Genomic DNA, 25259 nt, shown 5'->3' with positions numbered 1-25259 from the left:
TAGATTTGTTAGTCCAAGTCTTATTATAGGAATAATTTTGCACTAGATTTACTCAGTGACAGTAGAAAAATTTACCCCCAGTTACTGTCCAGCTCTCTAAAGATGACAGGAAAGTCAATGAGCATCAATGCTCAATGTATCAATGAGCCTTGACCACCCATGACCCTGTCGCCGGTTCACCACTGTTCCTTCCTTGGACCCTTTTTGATAGATACTGACCACTGCAGACCGGGAACACCCCACAAGAGCTGCAGTTTTGGAGATGCTCTGATCCAGTCATCTAGCCATCATAATTTGGCTCTTGTCAAACTCGCTCAAATCCTTACACATGCCCATTTTTCCTGCTTCTAACACATCAACTTTGAGGACAAAATGTTCACTTTCTGCCTAATATATCCCACCCACTAACAGTTGCCATGATGAGGAGATAATCAATGTTATTCACTTCACCTCTCACTGCTCAGAATGTTACAGCTGATCGTGTATGTGTACAGTTTTAGATTAAATAATTGTTGGATAAAATGTCTGGGAAAGTTATACCCATTCTCCTATTACTAATACTTTAACTGTAGACATTTGTACCTGTTTTTTAAAAACTTTTTTTTTGTGGGAGTAAATTTGAAATCACTAACCCTAAAATAAAAGTTATATTTACAACGACATTGTAGTATAGTGTAGGCTCTAGTGCCTATTGTCTATTAATAATTTTGTAATCCTAAAAGTAGGCAGCATTTTTTTTATTTAATCATAGGTGAATCTCAGTGTTGTGTTTGTCTGTTAAGCACCAGGACATACATTCATGTATTTCCTGTGTATATTTAATTGGCACAGTTAACACAATATAATGTATTCCGTTCTCTGAAATACAAGCTTAACAAACAGAAAACAAATGACAATGAAAAAGCAAAAAAACAATTTGGAGACATGATGGGGAAAAAATTACTTGCTTAGCTGAGCAGAGAAAGTAAAATTTCAGAACATTTTATTATTAGTTCAAAGCTTAAAAATAGATTTTTTTTCCTCTTTATTATTTCCATAGTCATTCTTATTTATAGATTTATATGCATATTTACTGATTTGGAGCTGGTGTGACACTCTTTACAGCACAGCAAGGGTGTGTGTGTGTGTGTGTGTGTGTGCGTGTGTGTGTGTGTGTGCGTGTGCGTGTGTGTGTGTGCGTGTGCATGTGTGTGTGTGTGTGTGTTTGTGTGTAACTGCAGGGAAACTGCATGTTTCAGAACAGTGAGAAGTTTTCAGGCAGCATCAATATTTTCTTGCTTCATATTTACAGCTCATTATATCGGAATTGTAGGTCAGTTCGTATGAGATATTTATCTTGTGATGACATTGAAGTGAGAATTTATTAACAGGTATGTTCTGTTTTACAAAGGGATGAAAACAAAAAAACTACTTTAATCTGTTGAAGCTAAAACAGCTATAATAATAATAATAAAAATAACAATAATAATAATAATAATAATAATAATAATAATAATAATAATAATAATAAAAATAATAATAATAACAATAATAATAATAATAATAATAATAATAATAATAATAATAATAATTCTCCATGAGAAGGTAAGAAAGTTAAAAATCAAACAGTGAAAATCAATTATGTGCCAGCGTGAGTAGTCAAAGGAACTTCCTGAAACTAAAACAATATTAAACTGATTCATCTTTTTCTCTACGAAACAAAAATAATGTTAAAAAAGTACAAATGTATTTTCTCTTCTAAACCACAGACATTAAGCCTAAGAAAGGAAATCACATATACCACAGAATAAAGCCATGGACACACAGGAGGTGTGTTTCATCCATGATAAGAGAGGTCTAGCAGGTTCTGCTGAAGAATTTACATGGTTTAAACCTTCATTTATTTTTATTCTCTAAGAACAATCATATTTCCTGCTAGAGCTGTGCATAGATGTACTTTTCCACTGACAAAACACCCTCTGATGCTCACAAGGGTCTGGGCAGCCAACATGTCATTAAGGAACAGTTCAGCCAAAATGTTTTCAACAGTGTTTTCTTTCAAATGGAATGCAGTGGTGCTACATTGGTAATGTAGGTAATCACAGACAGAAATCTGCTTATCATCATGCAAACTACATGCATTCCCTTGCCTTAAAAGACATTGTTTGACCCAGCAATACCATTTGCATAACTTAAACAGCATCCCTCACTCTTAACAAGTTCTAATTTCGCGTGTAAGAATTGCCAATACACATATTCAATGGACCCTTCCCTTTAAAAGGCTGATTTTGCCCTACAATGGTGTGAAAAATCCCTAATTATTCTGCTGCCATATTTCAAATAGTAACATGCAATTAATTTCAATTCAATGTTTTTGTATAGCACTTTTAACAATGGTCTCAAAGCAGCTTTACAGAAATATAGAAAAAAATGATAAAGTTCAAAGTTAACTTACTATTTATCACTTATGTAAGGCATGTGTCATTATTTGGCTTATAGTGGGTTGAGAAATGCCAGACCTCTGTTTAGAATGCCCTACAGTTGAAAGGTCTTGAGTGTACATAGGAACACTACTCCTGCATTTGTTGGTCTCTCCAAGTGAGTAGAATTATTGGCAAAGATCAATTAAAAATTGCATGGAGCAAAAAAAAAAAAGCACATGAAAAGAATTAGTCAAAGCTGTTTGAGATGAGTGTATAATTTAAGCATTTTCTTGATTCTAAACCGCCAAAAACTTCTTTTAGCTCAGCATCTGTGCAAAATCAAAAAAGCAGAGTTCAGACACCATGCTGTTGATGTTTGACATATGAGGGACCTTGTGTACACTAAAGTTTTGCTGAACTATTCCTTTAAAAGGATCACTGTTCAAAACATTTTGAAGCTTTAAAAGTGTGACAACTACGAATGTCTAAAGCACAAATTCCACTCACAATTTTTTTGTATGCTGTATCAAAGCTGAATATTTTCTCAAATTCGAAGGCTGATTGGTGAACTAAGCCAGCGTTAGTTTTGGTAACAGCACTGTGTCAGTGGAAAAGCACAGTCTAGCCCTGATCTGGAACTTGCTCTCTGTCTGACCATATAATCAGATTCAGATCAAAAGGCAACAATGATTCCTAAGTCAACACCACATAAGCAACCACATAACATAAGATGGCTGACCTTTTAGACAGGCTCAATAAATTCACAGGATGGGATTGCAAAATAACCTCTTACAAACTGTGCATGTAACCATGTGACTTCACAGTGTTTGCTTATAGCTACTAGGGGTTGCAAGGCCATTCATTTTGCTAGTAGAGTAGTAATTTCCTTACCATTACCTTAACCATTACCATTACCTTATCATTACAGCCTTTAATAATAGTACAGTTAAATGGCGAGGAACTGACAAACTGCATTTCAAATAACTGATAAACACAGGCTAGGAATTACATTTCCAATTTTTAAGTTACACTGTTAAAGACTAAAAATAAATAAATCAGTGCAATAAATGTGCAAAAAATATGCATATCATATACTATTTTAAGGATGTAAGAATTCATAAAATGCACTTGTATATAAACATTTGTTTCTGGAACTCAGGGCACACAGCACAGAAGCTCATTTTCTTCAACAGAGAGTTCTTTATAGCAGAATGGAGGATGCTACAGCTACAGTAGCATCAGAAAGATTTTTCAAGGCTAATAATGACCTGGGTGTTCAACAGCCAAGTTCAATAAAGGCCTCAATAGCATCCAAACACAAGTGTGCCTCTGTCTGTTGGCATGCTCTGACAGACTTAATCTAGTCTAGAGGGATCTGATAGTGATGTGTAATCCATGGCACTGATTTCACTCTTTCATACAGTGCTATTCACTATCCCAAATAGCTAGGATATTATTTATTTTTTAAAGGACAACAAAAATAATTGTGAGTGGGTACATAAAAGTGATGTGAAAATAATAATGATTTATTAAAGCATACTCTTACACAATGGGTAAGCTGACTGTAGAATTGGCTTTGTCTAGTCTTCATTTTTTTTTTTAGATAACAAAGAACATTCAGCCTGCTTTTTTTATTTTTTATTTTATTTTAATCTATGCAACCCCTAATAGCTACACACTGGCTAAGCAACATAATACAGTTTGCTTGTTATAAAAATACTCTAAAAAAGAAACACAAAATTAAATCTGTTGGTGCAAATGAGCCAGTATGATGTTTCCCAAAAGGGACTGATTGTAAAAAACACAAAGACTCAAAATGCGTATAGAATATATATAGTATAGGCATCTTTGTCCGATCCTTCAGACATAAACTCTCTCATTAACTGTGTGATATTTGGAAAAAAAAAAAAAGTTTGAAGGTAAACCGGTCACATGTTGAACAAGATTGAAATGAAAGACCTGGGAAACATATTTAGATGTCATACAGATTGACTGGACAAGACTTATGTTATCCGACCTAATGTTGTATCTGTGCTCATGTATAGTATATGCTATCTAGCTCCATCTCAATAGATGTAAATAAATGCAAGGTCAAGTTGAATTGAATTGCAATTACAGTGCCAGTAAGCTGCATAGCAAATAAGCAATATTTTTACATGTAGCCGCATTAAGGGTCAGATTATTTGTATCTCTTATTGGTTGTATGGGCATTCAGATCGTTACTGTCTGCAGAAGAGGCTCCTCAGCCCCCTGTGCATGGTTTTCTTCCAACTTCATTTGTCCATCATCATCATCATCATCATCATCATCATCATCATTTCACTAACTCCTTTTTGGTAGAGTGGTGTTTTCCTGTATACGCAGTCACTTGCCATGTGCCTTCTTCTCTTGGTTAGGAATCTGCAGTTAAAAACAGAGAGATTGTTAGAAAGAAGACACACACACACCACAAACCATTGCCTGTAGTTAATAAGCCACTAATCCTTTGACATGCTCTGTTAAGCCTATCCCAGTAACACTGAGTACAAGGTGAGAGAATTTAGTCTTGATGGGAAACCTCTGCATAGCAGGATACCATGCACATTGCACACACATATTTATACACAATTACAATTTAGTGTATCTAGTCTGCCTACCAGCATGTTTTTGGACAACAGGAGTAAAATATAGAAATTCACACAAACTTGATGAGAACATGCATCACTCCATGCAGCCTGTAACCTAAGCTCAGGCTAGAACATGGGGCACGGCTTTCCTATTGCCCTTTTATAGTTTTCTTAAATGGAAAATTTTAATGAAGTAACAGTTATTAATGTTTTGTGCCCTCTGCTGCCTGTGTGGCCAAATTGCAAGAAAAACACAGACTGAGCTGAAACCAAGTCAGGCTCATAGGTTGTCTTTTAAGGAAAAGGAATTGAGTTGAGCAGCTGTGTTCTGACTGGAGATGACTTCCAGCCTGGAGAAATGTAAACAGAAGCCTGAATCATCACATAGCAACATTAGCAGTAAGGTTTTCTATGGTATTTCTAAAACCATATGATTAAAATAAGTCTAGAAAGACTTTCATGAAGTCTAGAAACACTTTTTCTAGAAACTACACCATTACACACAGATAGCTTGAGATCACATGTAATCACACATAAGATGTTCCTTCTATTCTTTACACACTGTGATTTAAAAATGAAGGGAAAAAATTAATTAAATAATTAATATTATTTAATAGATATTTTAAGAGCCACCAAGAATATTGTATGCTTCATTTGGACCAGACATAAATAGATAAAGATAAACAGGGACACCCTAAGTGATTTTTTCTTGCACCGTCAGAGCTGAGAGAATGTTGCTTGTGATTAGTGAGTTTAGGCATAGAAAAAGTGGTCATGAGTAAATGTATTATATTTAATGTTTGTGTGGCTTTTAGATTTTGGCTGCTCTAATTCCAGCATCATCACTGAGCAATATTAATTTGAAATCTCTTTAAGAAATCTTCTGTGATGGCTGATGAATGCCTATGATACTTTGCAATGTTTAAGAGTCAATATCAAAAGCTAGTTTTTACATCTTAAAAAAGTCAGTGTCCAGCAGTGGTTTTAATAGTGTATGAACAATAAAACTCAGTTAAATTAGGATTATTGCCTGCAAAATGAACTGATACTATTTGAATTAATTTTGAATTAGTTTCTGCACAACATGAAACCTTTTATGACAAGTAGGAAGTTTGTGTTTCTCACAATCAGCCATGCGTTAAATTATTGGCAGTTTATCATGCGCATTAAAATTCCTTCAGCTCAACTCCCTCCACAATACACAAACACATAAACACACTCTCACTCTCTCACCCTCTGGAATGAGTTGTATGCCCTGTTCACAACCCCTAAGCCCACACATAAAGGCCTGTAAAGAAACACACAATAAACCAGCTATAGACCTAGAGTGAATGTTTCTGTCTACCACCCGTGATCAAGAATAGACCTGATCATTGGATATATGAAATATTTTTGTATTTATTTAACAGACTCTTGATCTAAAGCAACCAAAAGAATCCATCCAGGAACCAATGCCAGCATATTCAGTATTGTCAAAAAGTATTTGCCTGATTTCTTCAATTTTTGCATATTTGTCACAATTATTTGTTTCAGATCTTCACATAAATATTAATATAAGAAAAAAATCTATTATATTATAATATATATGTCATGTATCAAAATTCATCCAAGAATGCATTAATGACTCATCTAGAAACTGCAGGCAGATAATGATTAGACCATTAGAAAGATACTGGGACAAATGGTATCCATGGGAGAGCTGCAATCACATCAACCACTGACCCTGAGCAATTTGATCACCCACAAGCCTATGGGAAAAATCGTCTGCAAACAGATGAGTGGGAAGTGTCCAGATATATCTGGTGTCACACTAACATGGTGGTGGTTGTGTGATGGTGTGGGGATGCAAATTATTATATCCCTAATTTAATACAACTATCTTAAAGCACCAGAGTTAGACTTCTTCTAAATGTTGAAAGTAATCAGCTAAACTAGCCTATTTGCACATATTATTGCCTATTTGAGCAAACCAATTTTAGTTTCTCAGCTGAACATTGCTTGTTTTACTTTTATTTACTTTTATTGTAGTTTTATCAGTAAGTGTAATAATTGCATTTTCTCAATTATTTTGAACTGCTTGTGACACCTTAGTTGCTACACAACAGAAAATAAGCTCTTTGTGTCCTTACTGTATTATTTTGTTACAAAATTAGGGCTCAAACATTTTTGACTGTCTTTTTCGCCATCTCAATATAGCTTTAAGTTCTACAAGTCAGAACCATTTTGGCCACAGTAACACTGTCACATAGTGAAATTTTACTGAAGTCATATGGTGCAATACACCAAGTAATAAATATCTCATTCTATACATGTATGCAAAAGCCATTCTGAGCAGAAGTCACATATAGAAGGAAAAATGATTAGAGAGCAGATGAGTCAACCTATTAGCAATCTAAAACATTTCCTGCAGAAGTAAATACTGAATGATGGAAGAATTTGGTACTCCACACATTATACACCCAAATCATGCAGTCAATTTATCACTGCTAACCTTTGCTGTGACCTATTCCGAGTAAATGTTATTGAATCTGATGAAATACAGCAGTATACAACAGAATATGATGTCATAACTTGTCATCCATCAGATGTTTATTAGCATTTTAAACACATTTTTGTGAAAATGTCAACTCTTCTAAGAATTTTCTATCAATAGAATGGACAATTCGGGTCCTTGGTCATTACTCATGCATTGTGCATGAAATTCAGATGTCTTCTCCATTCTTCTTTTCATCCAAGTTTTGAAGCTTCAATTACTGTGTCATTTTTACACCTTGCTTTCTTTAATCCTACCTACCAAATTATGACCTCACAGCTATTCCTAAACATCCAATACTATTCAGCTGTGGGTACCTTTGGCATTGGAGTCGAGGAAGACCTCGATATAGGATGAGGGAACGTAGCCCTCCTCTTCCTCATTCCTCCGGACACGTGTCCAGCCGTCTCCTTTATCTTCCTCAATCACAAAGAGCACCTCTCCTTCTGCTAATGCGAGAGTGCCTTCATTATTTCCTAAAAAGAGTAGAGAGAGAGAGCACAACAAGACATGTGTGAGGTAGACAAATAAATAGATGGGAATTGCAGAGAGTGAAAGTCACAAAGAGAGCAATAAAGGGACAGACAAAGGTCAAGAGACAGGTAATAAGAAAAAAAATTCAGTATGGTTAATTTGTGAGTTCCAAATAAATTCAGCCCAAATGACAACGCTGCAAAGAAATACATGGCAAATAAATATACTCTAAATAAACAGAGTCCATTATATCGTATATACCACTATCATTAGCTATTGTGGAGAATTTACAATATTTTCTTTTTGAATGCTAAATGGTCACAATTCAAACCACACCTTACTAACGTTAGCATTTAAATAAAAAAAAAAAATAGTTCAAAACAAATGGGAATGATCATAATGGATAAACTATGATAAGATAAAATCAATAGACACATATAGTTTGTGTGTGTGTGTGTGTGTGTGTGTGTGTCACCTTCAAATGGGTAGAGTGCTTTGCAGGTACCGATGGTAGGCAGTATTTCTTCCTCAGCATCATCAAACTCGTCAAACTCTGGATCAGTCTGAGCCTTTGTCTGGACTTCAGAGCTCTGTTCCTCAGTGTAACTACCATCTGGACTGCTCCATCACACACACACACACACACACACACACACACAAACTATAGCAGCAGCACTATTCACTCTTTTACCTGCTATTCGCCGAGTCATTAGCAGGGAAATTAGTGATCTAATAACCAGTGATCTAACAACAAGCAGCAAATCAATGGTTAAAAGAAAGTAACATTAATATATAAAATAAATAATACATGCAAAAAGGGATATTTTAAGTTTACATGTAAGTATTGATTTATTTGGTTTATTTTAACGCTATAGTGTTTTTAAACATGATTTAGTTTAAATCTAAATACAGAGATGGCCATTGCAGAGCTCTGATCTTGTGATTCAATAATAATGTCTGCCTTTATTTTCCATGAACCATTTGCATGTATATTTACTCAATTTAACGAAGTGTGCCAAAAATTCTTTTGTCGCATTTTATTTTACTGATTTTACTGCTTTTTTATGAGCACAGAGCTGCAGAATGACTTAAGTGTGGGATGGGATGAGGACGAAATGTGCACATTCTCAGGGGCTGTAGCTGGGGGAGCTGGAATAGAGACTGAAATACAAATGCAAGTGGCTTTATTTTTAAAGTTAAAATCCAAACTGTAGTCAAAGCGAACAAGACAAAGGAATCACTTGCATGCTAAAGTGGTGTGGCTGCTGTATGTATGTGTTTGTGTATGTGTGTGTGTGTGTGTGTGTGTGTGTGTATACCTTTCACGGTCCTGAGCACAGTTGTTGTTGGCCATTGTTGAACTAATTTGACTTTCATACACAATACTTTGTCTCTGAGTCGATTCAGTTCTTACTGGCATTCTGCCCTCCACTTCTGCCAGCCAGCCCTGCAGTGTATGCACACACACACACACACACACACACACACAAACAAATAAACAAACAAACAAACACACATGTAGTTTTGTTTGTACTTCGGTAATATACAGGAATATATAGAGGAATATTTATAGTATATATAAAAACACACACCTCAAACTTCTGAAGCTCAGCCTGAAGTTTATCAACGTGATGACCAATCTCTGCAAGTCGTGGATCAACGCTGCTCGGATCCCCCATTTGGGGATTCTTCACATACACATCCTTCATTTTTGTCAATGCATCTCTAAGAAACACACACACAAAATCACATTTCTGCCATTTAGCAGACGCCCTTATCCAGAGTGACTTACATTTTCATCTCATTTTTATACAACTGAGCAATTGAGGCTAAAGGGCTTTGCTCAGGGGCCCAGCAGTAGCAGCTTAGTGGACCCTTTGCTGAACCTGGCAATAAATCTTTTTCTGATTCTGATCTGGGACTTGAACTCACAACCTGCTGATAAGTAGCCCAACACCTTAACCACTAAGCTACCACATCCCCCTGACATGAAAAAGCTGACCAAAAATGACTCGTTATAATTTTTGCTGCGGTTCCTACTTGTATATTTGCATCCGTGGCCAAGGGAGCAAGATTGGCACAATCCCCTAGTGGGTGACTGTTAGCTCGTGTATACAGAAGAGTTTCTTTCCTCCGAGTGTGTTATTCTACCCTGTGGCACTGCAGGTGTACTTTTGATTTGTAGGATTTCTAGAATAGAAGTGAATATAATATATTTTTTGTAATACATATTGGTAAACATTACAAAAACCGTTGTAATATATTTGCAAACCATAATATGCGATTATTATGGTGATGATACATACTACTCGCCACTGCAATCCATATGTATGCATTATACTATATATTATACAATTCGCATAAATACATCTTATTTATAATTTAGATTTTAATTACATACATTAGCAAATTTAGAAGGTTGATACAAATACTGATTATTGCATAAACTGTAATTTATTGTGATGTGCTGCAGCGTCAGAGCACAACCCTGTTTATTTTATATGTAAGTGTATGTTTGTGTGGCTGTACTTTTGGTCCAGCTCCTTCTGTATGTCTTTATTAATGTCGTCGATCTTCGCTTGTAGTTTCTTTCTCCTCTGTTCTGGCGGCAAGTGGCTGAAATCCTCTGGATTCGCACCCTGAAAGCAAGATGGAAGGAAAGAGAGAAAAGGACGGTTGATATCATCATTGAATTTATAGACTTTGTTGAGTTGTCCTCTGTGTTTTCCATCACATAATTCAGTAGTCTATATCAGTTCTTTTTTTAGATGTGTATTATCTGCACTGGCTAAATGCTTAAAAGGAGAAAATGTCTGGATGTATATGGTAATGGTCTTGTGATTAGGTTAAATACCCATGTAAAGTGGATGTTTTGCTGTCAGTGAGAGACCATCCTATAATTTCCTCAGTTGGTCCTGGAACATTTTATTTAAAGCAGATACATGCACAGATACCCCAATAAGAACTCTAGTAAGATGCTTGGGCCCCTATGGTTTGCCATCAGACTGTACAAGTAAAATTTTGTATTTCTACAGCCACAGCATGCTTTCAAGGTCTCCAAGATCCTTTCCGACAAAGCACAATGAGCTCAATCTTATCTATAATTAGTATGTTAACTTGGCATTAGGCAGGATGATACCTTCCCACCTAAGGATAATTCACCTTAACGCTTATGAAGTTCAATTAAACACAATCCATTATGACAACATTATTATATTTAAACAAAGCATAAAAATTTATTTATTTGCCTTAGTGCTATAAGATTTTTGCTGGCACAAGCAGATTTTGTTAAGTAACTCGGACATATCATTTGGTTGAGAGTAATCCAATCCCTGTTACTGTTTCTGTGTTTTTGTAAAATGAATGTGATTGTGCTAGTGTATGTTATGCAGTGCAAAAGAAGTTCATGTTCAGAATACAGTGTTTTTCCACCTGACGTGGATTAAAACTACACTTATGCCAGCTAGTTATTCTTGTTATGCTGAACGAGTTAGAGTTACCACTTACCACCGAAAAGCAAAAAAAACACATGTGACTTCAATTGTCTTTCAGAACATTTCAGTGCACTGTACTGTGTGTGCTCAGTGTGTCTGGCAGATTTATCGCCTGAACTACATGATCATGAAAACAGGTCTCTGGACATCTCTGCCATTCCAGCTACATGTATGTTATATTTGAGGTTTCAAACCAAGCCCCTTTCCCAGCATGCAAAGTTTCACCACAAACAACCATTAAAACCAGTTTGCATGCAGTATTAACAACAAATACTTCACCATCCCAAAATAATCATGCAAATCAGAATCAAAAGCATGCATCTGTATCTGTCAGTCATGTTGATTTACTTAAATTGCAAATACAGGTGGCAAATTCTTTTATATATTTATAATTTTCAATAAATAGATGAATCTATATAAGATATCCATATTGCAAATAGGATATTTGGTCAGATTTATCAGGTTTTATAATTTTTTAATTAATGAATTTACTTAAATAGATATATAATCTAGGAGATTTGGCTTTTTAATATCTCTGGTGGTGTTCATAATTTAATGGAAGGGTCTATTGTATTTGAGATTTTAACAATGAATTCTCTGATTTAATTAGTTCATATAGCATTTTGCTCGGAAAAGTGCATGCTGTATTAATAACATGATGATGACAGCTAAATTACACTCTAATCTGAACAGAAAGCATCCGTGTGGACTAAATCAGAGGTGTGTTTAGAACAGAACCCTATAAAATGTGTCCCAGGATACATTATTTGTGCTCAGATATGAAGCTCTCAGGATCAGGACATGAAAGCTTACAGTATGTGGCAAGGGAACAGTTTTGAGTGTGCATTTACTGCTTCACTCATTCATTCATCCATTCATTGATTCTTAGTAAATGCATTTAAGTTACCCTGGCCAGAGTCAATGCGGTTTAAATGTTTAATTGACTACTAGGTTCATTTGAAAGTATATTGAGGTACACATAAAATAATAATCACGAGCTTAAACGAAGGTAAAAAAGAAAACAGTCCTGCACACACCTCTAGGATAAAGCTCATGGAAGGAATTAGAAACCTGCTCAAGTGTTATTTAACCATTAGATGAAAAGTTATGATGTTATTGATGCCTAACTAAACAGTTCAACAGACAAGCAAGTACAAGAGGAACAGTGTTGGGTTTCGGATCACCTCAATAAGGTTCCGCACGTGGGCATTGAGCGAGATCTAAACAGAGGAATGGCCACCACAGACACAGTAAGACAGACAAAACAAAAACAAAAGCAAACAAACATAAGACAAGACCACATTTGTGTGCTTATTAAAAAAAAGTTAAATTATATCAACTGATTAAAATACAATGCAAATGACCAATAAAGCATAAAAAACCAAAAACAACACAGGGTGTCATTAGTGAAATGGTTTCATGGGTTATGATGATTTTGAGCATGCTACAGTCATGCCAATAAAGTCATGCTTGTATCAACATGCTTACCAGCTTGAGAGAGAGCTTCTCGGGGAGAAGAGAGATAATGAGGAAGAAAGGAGCAGAGAGAGAGAAAAAAACAACATCAGAGGAACCACATTGCTTCACTGTTCACACACACACACACACACACACACACACACACACATACATATATCAATGCTAAGTTGGGTGGAGATGTCACTGGTGAAGGTCACTACTTAAAGAGTAAAAAAAGTTTCATTCTTCCAATGGCTGCATGCGTTTATTTCCAAGGATAATCAGACACCTGCTGTCTAGTAGAGCCACTTCCAGATCTAGATTCTTTACAGTGTGATATGAATCCAGAATCTTATGCAGATGTGTTTTTAGACAAAGCTAGTTCCAAAGAGTAACAGCAGGAACAGCAGTAGAGTAGGCGGTAGAGTATGTGAATCGTCTTTAAATATTCCAAATTAAAATTTATTGCAGTACTTCATCTACACATGCACACCGAAGGAAGATATTTCAAATGCTACTCGGGCCATGACACCACGTTTGTAAAATTGTGCGTTTGCACTTCAGGTCACAACAAGCTAAGCATGTGTATGTTGTAGGCTGCTGCAATGCTCAGCAACATTCCAAAGGTTCCACACTGTTCAAATTCACCCACATCTGAGAGCTACATATCCTGTCCTTTAATAAGCTTTTGGCTGCTGGTAATCAGAGCAGACGATTAGGCGCTCACTTAATAATTATTGAAACACGTTTGTATAATAAGTTGGGAATAAAAGGCATGTGATGAGCAGTTATTTTAGGAAATAATAAATGATGCACTCAGGTGATTACTGAGTTGATTATATTTTCATTATACTGAAGTGTTTCATTCTGCTTAGAACAAAGCACTTTGGCAGAAATATATATATTTTTTAAATTATTATTATTATTATTATTATTATTATTATTTAACAAAAGAACAAAACATTAGACTTTTTATGTTACAGAATGTCAATGAAACATGCAGCATACAGCAGCACCATCCTCTCTTTTTTCTCTCTTAATGTTAATAAGCCAAAAACACCAGAACTTCAGCTCACTGAAAAGCAAACTGACATTCCAGCTTTACCTCTGACTGCTAAATACATGCTAAATAAACAGCTTCTCACAGAAAACCTCACCACTTAAGACAAGACATTTCTAAATCAATTTGTATATATGTGCCTGACATACATGTATAAAGTTCCTGTATAAGCTGTTACCATAGAAAAAATAATGTGTCAGAATGTGTATTAACATATAGCCAGCAATACTCTTAAAGACATGCTTTTATATTTCATTCATCAACACATACTGACCAATCAGAACAGACAGCTCAGGAGCACTATGGTATAATTAATCAGTATTGCATGAGCAAGTGTGGATATATTGAATATTAGCATTGAATCTATATATCTGATATTCAGTATAACTGCAAATGTGATATTGTTTTGATTTAAACGTTTTATTTTACTATAAACAAGAGATGAATATCGAGTAACATTTCAGACACAACATGGCCCAATGTTTTGTTCATTTTTGTTCAAAAAAAAGAAAGAAAAAAAGCCACACACAATTCAGCCAGCATGCCCAGCATGTTGGCTAGCTGGCTAGCTAGCTCACAATGATTTTAACATTCCCGTTAAATGTGCTTCAGGTAAAATTGGTTTCCCTTCATCAGATTTTCATCTTTATATGACAAACATTCATATTTTAGGTCAAAAGTATGGCATGCCATTCCCTCTGATGATGATATTCCGTAACTCAACTGTAGCAACTGTTCCAAATCAGGAAGTGGAAATTAATGTTGTGAACGCAGATGAGTGGAGTGATATACACAGTGAAAAATCCCAGTGTGGTTACAGGTAATAGTCACACTTTTATAACGCCGCTTATCCAATCAAACTTGTCAACTAGAACTAACTGTTATAGAAGAGCCCATAATTGTGCACTGTCACAGACTGGGTCAACATCAGCATAGAATATGGACGGTGAAAACCATCACTGCTAATATATATATATATATATATATATAAAGATACATGATATATAAAGTGAACTATGACATTTCGAAGTGTTTATGAGCATTCAAGAAGCCTAACAACAATAAATCACATTTTCATTTTTACTGTCTGAATTGTAGTGAACTTCATCAGGTTAAAAAAATATATATATATTTATATATAAGTGAATATTTTTGATGGTAAATGATTACAAAGATATGGGGGCTCTAAAGCATTAGCTAGTGGCTAAGAAAGGAAAGCACAGCTAGAATAAAAGAGAAAATAGATAATGACAGAAAAGAACTGAAAAAGGACAGGAGAAAGAGAACAGTAGCAGAGCACAGTCAAAATCATGGTGAAATACACATGATTACGAAAAATAGTTATATCCTGTTAATGAGACCAGTGTTTATTTCCGTACCATATACATTCATATCTGTAGTACACTGTGGAAAATCCTTAATACACAATAACACAAGATTTTTTTAAGAGTAAGACACTAATTCACTAGTATAAAGCAAGCCTTTGTTTGAATTACAAGGCCATAAAATGGTTAAAATGAATAATGCCAAATGAAGCTGGAAAGTCAATAAAGAATAAAGAGCATGTGAGAAGAAGTGACTTATTTTGCTTAAGTTTTGACTTAGCATATATGTGTTCTATACTGAATAGCTAAACCTAGCGAAGATATAAATGCTATCATCTTGCAGTTAACATAATAGCAACATTTATTAAACATTTGTCATTAAACATTTTGTCTACAACAAAATTATGCACTTGGATGTTCTCCCACTAGGGAAAGCATGTATTTTATGAAGGATAATCTTTCCAAACATAGCTATGATGACCTGAATGCTAAAATGCTTTGGTCTTTGAACTCCTCCCAGTTGACATAAGTGATCAAGACACACTTTGATGAAAACTTTACACACACTAACATAATGTGTGACATGACACATAATTTTGTATACAGTAAGTACAGATATATAAATATGTATTGAAGCTAAAGGATGGAATTCCAGCTGCAATCTTCATGACATCAAGAAGGAACAGGGGTAAATTCTCAGACATATCCACATATGGAAAAGTACCAGAAAGGTCAAAGTTCACATAGTGCTTGCCTGGTCTTAGGATCTATTGATTCATTTCAGGAATTGCACTTGTGACACTTTGTGAATTAACCCCTCCCAAGCAAGCTTATTTACAGCTAGAAAGCTTTGAGTGGTGGACTCCAGAGGACATAACAGGGGGCAGGACAATAAGCAGACATGATAATATTACTATAATTATTTACATGATTGAAATTTCATTAAATGTTATCAAAGACAGACACTAACCTCATTTATGAAATAAAAAAAAAACGTGTTCATCATTGTCTTATTTTCCAGTTTGTTTGTTTAAAGTAAAATACATTAAAACATTAAATGAGGTTATGTCTGTAGGTTACTTAGGGATTTACAACTATAGATTCACCACACACACACACACACACACACACACACACACACACACACACCCTTCCACACACTCTCCTATAATATTCTCACCAAAACCTGTTAGCCTTGGCGGAATAATAGACACTTTCTTACACACTCATACAAACATACCCACACACACACTTACGACATATTGCCTGGCCTCAAAAGCATAAGTAGGCCGGCCAAGAGTCCTCTTCATCAGCTCTTTATCATAGTGAAGGGACTGTGGAGACTGCAGCAAGGAAGATATTCTTATAAAGCCACAGTGTGTGCTCATACACATAGACACGCAGACACACAGACACACACAGACACACAAAGTAGTGGAAACATAGGTTTATTTAGGTTTAATGTGCCACAGAATGGAGACTATCAAAAACCTTGTTTTGTATTGTACAAAAATGTACAATAGGATTAAGACTAAGACACTGTCAGGGAAGGCTCACTCACTCGTTCACTAAATGCTGCATTATTCTGAGTGATAGCCATTATCCTATGATGAAACATTTCTATCCTGATGGGAGTGCTGCCTTCTAGGATCTCCCCTGTCCAAAGGTCACAAGGGCTCACAAAAATGTTTGATTAATTTGAAAATTACACAAAACATATTAGTTATTACTTTCCTATTCACCAGATCACAATGGAAGTTACAATGGGACATTTGATCATATATTGTGGAAGAATGTTGCTCATCTCTAGTATGATTAGTATCTAATCTAATCTGACAGAGAAGTAAATCTGGCATACACACAGACACACACACAAACACACACACACAGACGCCTGGACTCCAGAAGTATACTCTGATTGTCTATCTGCATACAATTATGTACACACACTTACATATACCCAATTGATTATGTGTACATGTAACTTCTATATCCTGTGATTTACTTCTATAATACACTCTTCTTGACAACAAAACACAAACAAATACAAATAAACGCTAAACCTTTTGCACTATAGATCAAGGGTTTTCAACCTTCTTGGACACCCCCCCACCCCACCACCACCATTTGATTCACATTAGGTAATTAAGGCCGATTTTGGGGGCTCATGTATTTGGAAGGGGGCAAATAGTGTTCTCCACAAGTATAATGCTGCCATGTTCTAAAAGGTCTTGTTGGCTGGCTTGACATGACTCAGAGAAGGCATATGTTAGCGGTCACCCTCTCTAGGTGGTAGGGAAGAGCTTGCTGGTGGGTGGGAATTGGCAGGTGGCCAAATTGTAGAAAAATGCAGAAAAAATAGTAAATGCAATCAATTGCACTATGTGTGATGCTTTTTTTTATTGGGTTTTACAAAACAAAATAGTCGCAAACACAGCATTAATAAGAAATAATAATAATTATAGATACATTTTATATAAGATAAAGTAAAAAAAAAAGAAGAAAGGGAAAAAAGGAGTAATAAATAAATAAATAAATAAATAAATAAATAAATAAATAAATAAATAAATAAATAAAATCCCTGACAACTCACATTCATGTGTATCTGTAATAGATAAATAAGCAACCAAAACATCACCCCCACTACAGCAAACATGATATTCAATGTTTGATGCTTTTTAACTGCACTTCCATCCAAGTGTATCTGGGGATGGTGTCACACAGTAATGGGATATAGGAGTAAAGAGGGGTTGTCTTCAGGAGTTGTAGGAAATGTTGCATGTGAATGCTGACCCAAGTCAACATATTTGACTTGCCTTAAGAACATAAATGTCACTGTAACCTTAACTGTCACAAAAACAGACTGAAAGGCAGGAAATAGCTGCCTTTAAGCTTTTGTGTTTTGTTCATTCTTGGTATACTTGCTACTGCTTATTCAGGGACAGTACCTGTAAGAGTGCTGCACCCCCTCTAGTGGACAAAAACAAAATGCTATAGATTACCAGGAGGAGAAGTTTACTGTTGTTAATGTCTTTTTAACTTAAGGCTTGAGCGAAAGATATGCATATGCCCTCCACAATTGTCAAGTGCTCATTCTCCATGGGGGGCCTGGTCCACAGATTGAAAACCCCTGCTATAGAAAACAGTAGAAGCTTAAAGCTCAAAGCTCTGATGGGTGGATGAAGGAGCAATTTAGCATGAGGGATGATAACATTTACAAAGCTCTATCTTTAATTTCTCTTTTTCCCTATCTTCCTTTGGTTCTTTGTCCCCCAACTTACTCCAAAACTTATCTCTTGCCGGCAACATTCCATTATTCTGTTCTTCCTCTGCTCGTAGACTCAAGGACGCCATTCTGACCTGTTCTGTAGCATCAGTTCTTCAAACTTACCAATCTGTGTGACCCTGATTCCTACGTGTGTGTGTGTGTGTGTGTCTGTGTTTAAGTGCGTCAAAAGGGGGAAGCAATACTTCAGGAAATATTGGTCATAGGACAGTCCACATGTTGAAGTGGTACTGCAAACCAGCACACTTCCTTTTTCTGAAATATCTACTTCCTGTTCGATAACTGACACACAACAATATCAAAGTTTCCTGTTTCACTATTTTGGGTTCTTGTGAAAGCATGCTGTTTTCTTCCATTCTGTGGTCTTATTCTGAATTGTTTTATTATTAATAATATTAATATCTAGTTGTTTTTTAAAAAGCAGATACTGTATATTAAACAGACTGACTGACCTGTTATTTCATTGTGAGCACATGCTGCTCAAAAACACCCCACTCTTGTTTTTAAAGAATTTTTCTAACGTCACATTTTCAGCCACTGTGCCAGTAAAACTTAGACCTGTCTTTGTAAAAGAACTGCTGATTATGTGCCCCATGCTAATTCATCAGTCTCAGCATTCAGCTAGCTGTGATGCTTAGCTTCCCTTTTTCTGGATGCCTCGCAACAGTGTTGTGTGTTTGCTCATGTTGTGTAATATCACTGTTGTGTTATTTGTCAGGCTTTAGCTGAGTGTGTTTCATCTCATACTAATCATAAATTATCCAATTATCTAGCAGGCTATTAATTAGGTAAGTGGACTCTTTGAATATATGACTGAATGCTTACCTAAGATATTTTGTTTGAGGCAAAAAAATCCAGCGTAATTTATATGCTTCACTGGGACATTCACTTTTCCCACATACTGACCATGTCACCTCAGTTGTGACATTGAATACTGAACTTTGTCAAATAATGTAGCCAGCATGCTAAGGTACCTAATGATCACTGTGTAACACTGGTTAAGACAAAACAGATAATATTAGTTACTTTATAATGTTTAAGTGGTGTAATAAAAGTTTTACACTGATGTAATAAATTCATTAGCTAGGACTATCAGCCAAGTAAAAGCCTGTTTTAGGCTAAAAAGTGCTAGCTAAAGCAATGTTACAATGTTTGAGCTAGTCATCTGGTTAAGCACATTAACGCAGACTAAGGGAAATGAAATGAAATGTAATGATTTTTAATGTTTCTTTTGTAGCACATCATGTTCATGCACTTGTCAAAATATTAGCATGTTGTTGGCCAGCATTTCAATTACGAAATGTTGTGTTTTCTCCTCACATATAACATCTATATATATCCTAAATTGCATTATTAAAGTCTGTCTTTCTTTTCGGCTGAAATATGTTACACGAAACAGCACTACTGACATACGACAGCTTTGCTTTAAACTTCATTTTGCTAATTTTCTACAATGTTTTTTCTTTATACCTGTGTGTTCCTATTTCTGAAAAGATCACCTATTATTCATACGCACTAATTAATCCACAGCCAATGTGTGTGTTGCTGTAGACTTCAGGATTCAGTATGAGAAGCTTACGATTTACTTACAGCACAGAGTCGCACAATCATGAAATGTATTAGACATACCTACACACCAAATGAAAATGTTTGTGAAATTCATTAGTAGTTTCTTTTCCTGGTTGTCTACCAGACAACTGTAAATGAAAACGTCATATCCCAGAAATGTTATCTGTTTGCTCAGGCTACTAATTCACCCCTGACAAGTGAAACTCTAGAAAAAAAATGAATCATCTTAAAGTGTATCATCTCTTATTTCATCATGCCTGTATTGAGAGGGAAAAAGCAGTGTTCCATTATAAACTTGCACTTATAAATTACAGCACAGTGAAACTCTTTACTTCACATATCCCAGCTTGTTAGAAAGCTGGTGTCAGACTGAGGAGAGTTAAGGGCCTTGCTCAATGCTGAATGGTGGTGCTGAGACTTGAACCACTGACCTTCTGATCAGTCAGTGTTGACCCGCCACTGCCTGCACATGTTCCAAATATGTTACATTTTCAGATACATTTTCTACTGTGGAAAATAAAATTACAAAGGCAACCTATATATTGAATCTTGTAACAAACAACCAAACATAAATCTATCCAGTCTATGCTTTTCACTTTTCATTATTGCTCATACGGAACTGATGAGAGAATGATGTCATCTGAGGCTCTAATATCTGTTTCTATGGTCAGGAATATGATCTAATGTTAATCGCTCAAAACACCCAAACTTTATTTGCTATGAATAAAATAACAAGCAATGCTTCTGGATGAGAATGTCCTACAAGAAGCTAAAGTGTGTGTGTGTGTGTGTGTGTAGATAGCTGCAACTGAGCAAGATGGAACAGTACAATATAATTAACCTAGCATGATAATATCTAAACCAAAGAAGATGGAGCAAACACCAGGAGAGACAGAGGAAGAAAGTGGGAGAGAGAGAGAAAGACAGCGAGTAGCAGACATACAGAGAGGGGACGAGTGCTAAATGCAGCAGACAAAGGAGAAAAGGAAGGGGACTTTATTTGGTGCTCAGAATGTTTTTCCAAAATAGTCTGTAGCTTACAGAGCAGAGGAGGTGTCATTGGGGTTACATTCTGAAATGTGAGAATTCCATTTCTATTGTCTTTAAAATGACTTAAAGGCTGTTGGATAGGAAATTGGCTGTCGCTTTTGTTCCATATATGTAAGTAAGAAGAAAGAAACAATTGGCATTTATATATGGGCATGCATTTTCACAGATTTTCTTAGGCAGCTAGAAAACATGAGATATGATCTACTAGGATTTCTGAGAGGACGTTTAAAGAAACAAGGAACAATTCACCCTCTGATCTAAAAATGAATATGTGATGAAATCAACATTGTACAAAATATTTATCCTTGTGCATTTATCCGTGTGCATTTTTCTTTTACACACTGGTCTATTTTAACAAGTTTTTTTAATTGGCTACAGTAGGGATTCATCTCTACTTACTGGTGTATTGGCCCTTTAATTTACTCTGTCTAGCAATTTCTCATCTATGTTGTATTGCTACAACTCACTCTGGGACTTTGAGTCCAACATTTGCTGTGTACATTATTTATATGCTGCATTTAAGATTAATATGGCACTAGAAAATAGTGAGTGCAAAAAGCTGTTGGTCTTTTTGTTCTTAGGAGTTAGCAACTGACAAGATTGCTAGCGCCAGAATCACTAAGAACATCCAAAAAAAAATTTCCCACCAATTTGGCCAGTTCCACCCACCAGCCAGCTCTCCCCATCCTTCCTTTAAGCCATATTACTACATGTTTATATTTGTCACTGCTGATCGATAACAGCTGGAAAAAATATAACTATTTTAGGAAAAAATATTAAACTAGAGTTTAAGGCTAGGTCAAACTCCAAAAAGTTCATAAGCATGTCTTTAGTTCTTATAAGGACCTTAAAAACCCTGTTATCAACACCACTCAACCCTGTGGTCTGCAGAGAGCACCTAATGAAATAATGTAAAAAATGTTGCAATTAATATGATTGTTATTTAAGTAATAACTGAAAATTAGTCCCTTCATTCTCCTCCTTCATCCTTCCACAAATGCACACACAATGAGGCAGGCAAAGAATGGAAGCACGCACACACACACACACAGGCATGCAAACAAACACATATATACACATATACATGCACACACCACACAGACGCACATACTTACCCCACGACGCAGGCTCCGAAGGCAGTGAATTTTGGGCTTGGAAGTGATGATGTCATTGAAGCGGTGCGAGAGGGCCTCCTTAGGTGGTTTGGGGCTCTGAGGGGCGGGGCAGGGGTCAAGGGTCACAGTAGAAGGTGAGGGGGGTTCTGGAGGGGGTTGGCGTGGGTCAGGGGATGTTAATAGGGACATAAGCTACGTAAGCAAGACACACGCCACCAAGCAGCGGCAGAGCAAGAGAGGGAGCAAGAGAAGAAAGATGAAAAGAGGGGAGCAAAGAGGAAAGAGAGAAAGAAAATGAGGAAAGGGAGACAGAACGTGAACAGAGAAGAGAAGAAAGAGAAAGGGGATGAATAAAAGAGAGAATAGCAAAAAGCAAGATAGATAGATAGATAGATAGATAGATAGATAGATAGATAGATAGATAGATAGATAGATAGATAGATAGATAGATAGATAGAAAGAAAGTTGGTGAAGAGAAGAAACAAAATCCAATCCAGTAGAAGGTAAAAAAGGAAGGGGGGAACACAAAACGAGAGAAATAAGGCTCCAAAAAAGTTAAGACTTAACAAATAAATGAATCCATTAATCGGTCAGACAATTAATAAAACTCCAAAACAAATACACTAAAATGGAAAGCAAAGATAAAGCAAACCAAGGATGTGTGTAAAACAGTTAGTGTATTAGAGACAATAGTCTGCTTATTCGGAACATGCAAAACAGCCAGGACAAACACTCACACACACACTCACACACTCACACATACACACACCAGACACTTCTGTGCCAGACTAAAAAAGATTTCATAACAGTGAAATGAGAAATACGGTATCCATAACGGCACGTTAAGATAAGGACAACGTGCCACACTGAAAAACAAAACCTTCATTCTATTGCTCTTACATCGCTTTACCTTTTCAAGCAGTAGGCTGTTGCTTTCTGAATAATTATATGCTGACTTTGTATCACAAATGAACGCACTATTTTACTTTTAGAGGAAAAAGGATCGTCAGTGAAAAGGACTTACAGCACTACATTATAACAGCAGTGTTACCTATTTAGATATTTAGATCAAAATATATACTGGGACTAATAACTAATACATAGAAAATTTAACAGAATTTACCAGTACTTAAATAAAATTCATGTTCTTGTAAGAACTCACAGCTGTACATATACTTGAATCTCTAAAGTATCCTTTGAATTGTTTTTACATGATCTGTTTTAAGAACTAGTGTATTAATGGGCTGAATGTGTGGAAATATCATTCAAAATGCAATTCTAACATCTAACATGTCAATAATTATAGTACTGACATAATAAATGTAATTTTTTAAATCTATTTTTGTCTTTGACTTTGACTCTGGGGCTTGAAAAGGTCTGGGACAATATGTATAGGATTTGTATACTGAAGCATTAGAATTTCCCTTCACTGAGAGGCTCAAACACACATGCTGCCGTTATGTGGTGTTGAAATAAAAATTGCACATCTAGGACTTATTCGCTGTTGGTATTTCAGAAGCATTTCTATTAAATGCAATAGTCAAAATTTTTTCTTGTTACTGACTTTTATCCTTACAGTTTCAGTGATGAACAGCTGGTAATCATTTATTATCCCAGAAAACAATTTAGTTTTTACAATCACCAATATGAGCAGTCTGAAGAAGAAAGCAGTGCAAAATGTTTTTAGGTCAGCGTCCTATTCTTTTATTATATTTCTCTCTTTTCTCCCTCTCTCTCTAGCCCCCCTTCTCTCTCTCTCTCTCTCTCTCCTCCCTCATGTCATTATTGTATGACCCAGAGCACTAATGAGTTTCTAATGAAATCGTGCTTTGGGAGGAGATCTGCTAAAATCTAGATCTGTCTACAACATGTGCATGTACCACACATACACATATACACACACACACACACACACAGACACAGTCATTCATACTGAAAGACAAAAACAACACCATCGATACACCTCAAAGTAACAGACATCCACAAAAGAATATGAACTATATATAGTATATAGTTACATATCATGCCCTCCAGAATTATTGGCACCCACAGAAATAAGCAAGAATGATTGTATAAACTAAACACACAATAATTCAAATAATTTGAATTAATTAGTATTTTTTTTAGTTTTAGTGGGGACAAAAACAAGAATAACGAAGCCACCAGATGTGCATGAAACATGAACAAATGCCTGGTGTGTCAGGCAAATAAACACTGAGCAATATTTTCCAGTGAATATATGCTCTAAAAGTCCTTAAATACTGTGTGTGTGTGTGTGTGTGTGTGAAAGAGAAAGAGAGAGAGAGAGAGAGCATGAGAGTGTACACATATGTGATTGAGTCCAGATGTAAGCAATGAATGATCGGCTGAACTTGAGCATGTAGTCTGGGTGTTGTAGTACATGGCAGCCATGTTTGTAGGCCACAATATTCCCCAGGAAGTTGAGTCTGATGTCAACATGACAAAGCAACCGTGAATCTCATTAGATTTGAGATTTGAGCTCTACTGAGGCCTGGGGTCTGATTTTAATAGTGATGTGCACATGCAACAAACCTAAGACTTTAAGGAGGTTAAAAAACCTTGTGGCTCTCTCTACAAATCTACCCCAACCTTGTCAGACATTAAAGAAAGAGGCTTAGTGTTGTTTTATTCTCTCCAGGGCAGTACAGACAAAATATTAATGTAAAGGGTGCTTACTTTTTGTGTTTGGAAAAAAAAAGTTTCAGTAAAACTGTACATTGTGGTTGGAGGTTTGAGTTTCAATTAATCTTGCATGTGCTTTGTACATTTGCTTATTTTCTTGAAATGTGGCAAAAATTCTGGAGGACATGCACACACACACACGCACGCACACACACACACACACACAGGATTAAACCTCTATTAA

The 25259-nt window shown here is 35.9% G+C and overlaps 1 protein-coding gene across 25 annotated transcripts in view; it reads right to left on the bottom strand.

Annotated features, from left to right (window-relative positions):
* Positions 1–965: 965 nt before the first annotated feature.
* The window catches only part of LOC131368892 (formin-binding protein 1), a 73327-nt gene continuing 49033 nt past the window's right edge, over positions 966–25259 (bottom strand). For 4 of the 25 annotated variants that reach the window (XM_058415077.1, XM_058415074.1, XM_058415076.1 and 1 more), the window contains 10 exons: positions 22373–22564; positions 16609–16695; positions 12998–13012; positions 12694–12729; positions 10545–10654; positions 9608–9740; positions 9335–9462; positions 8491–8636; positions 7859–8017; positions 966–4802 (listed from right to left, as the gene is read on the bottom strand). In XM_058415077.1, the coding sequence (XP_058271060.1) occupies positions 4795–4802; positions 7859–8017; positions 8491–8636; positions 9335–9462; positions 9608–9740; positions 10545–10654; positions 12694–12729; positions 12998–13012; positions 16609–16695; positions 22373–22564 (1014 nt within the window). In that variant the 3' untranslated portion in view covers positions 966–4794. The remainder of the gene's footprint in view (positions 4803–7858; positions 8018–8490; positions 8637–9334; positions 9463–9607; positions 9741–10544; positions 10655–12693; positions 12730–12997; positions 13013–16608; positions 16696–22372; positions 22565–25259) is intronic. The other 21 variants (XM_058415080.1, XM_058415075.1, XM_058415078.1 and 18 more) reach the window with 21 other exon arrangements.

Source organism: Hemibagrus wyckioides, linkage group LG18, assembly GCF_019097595.1.
Source record: "Hemibagrus wyckioides isolate EC202008001 linkage group LG18, SWU_Hwy_1.0, whole genome shotgun sequence".
Classification (NCBI taxonomy): domain Eukaryota; kingdom Metazoa; phylum Chordata; class Actinopteri; order Siluriformes; family Bagridae; genus Hemibagrus; species Hemibagrus wyckioides.
This window is presented reverse-complemented; position numbering and strand designations above follow the sequence as displayed.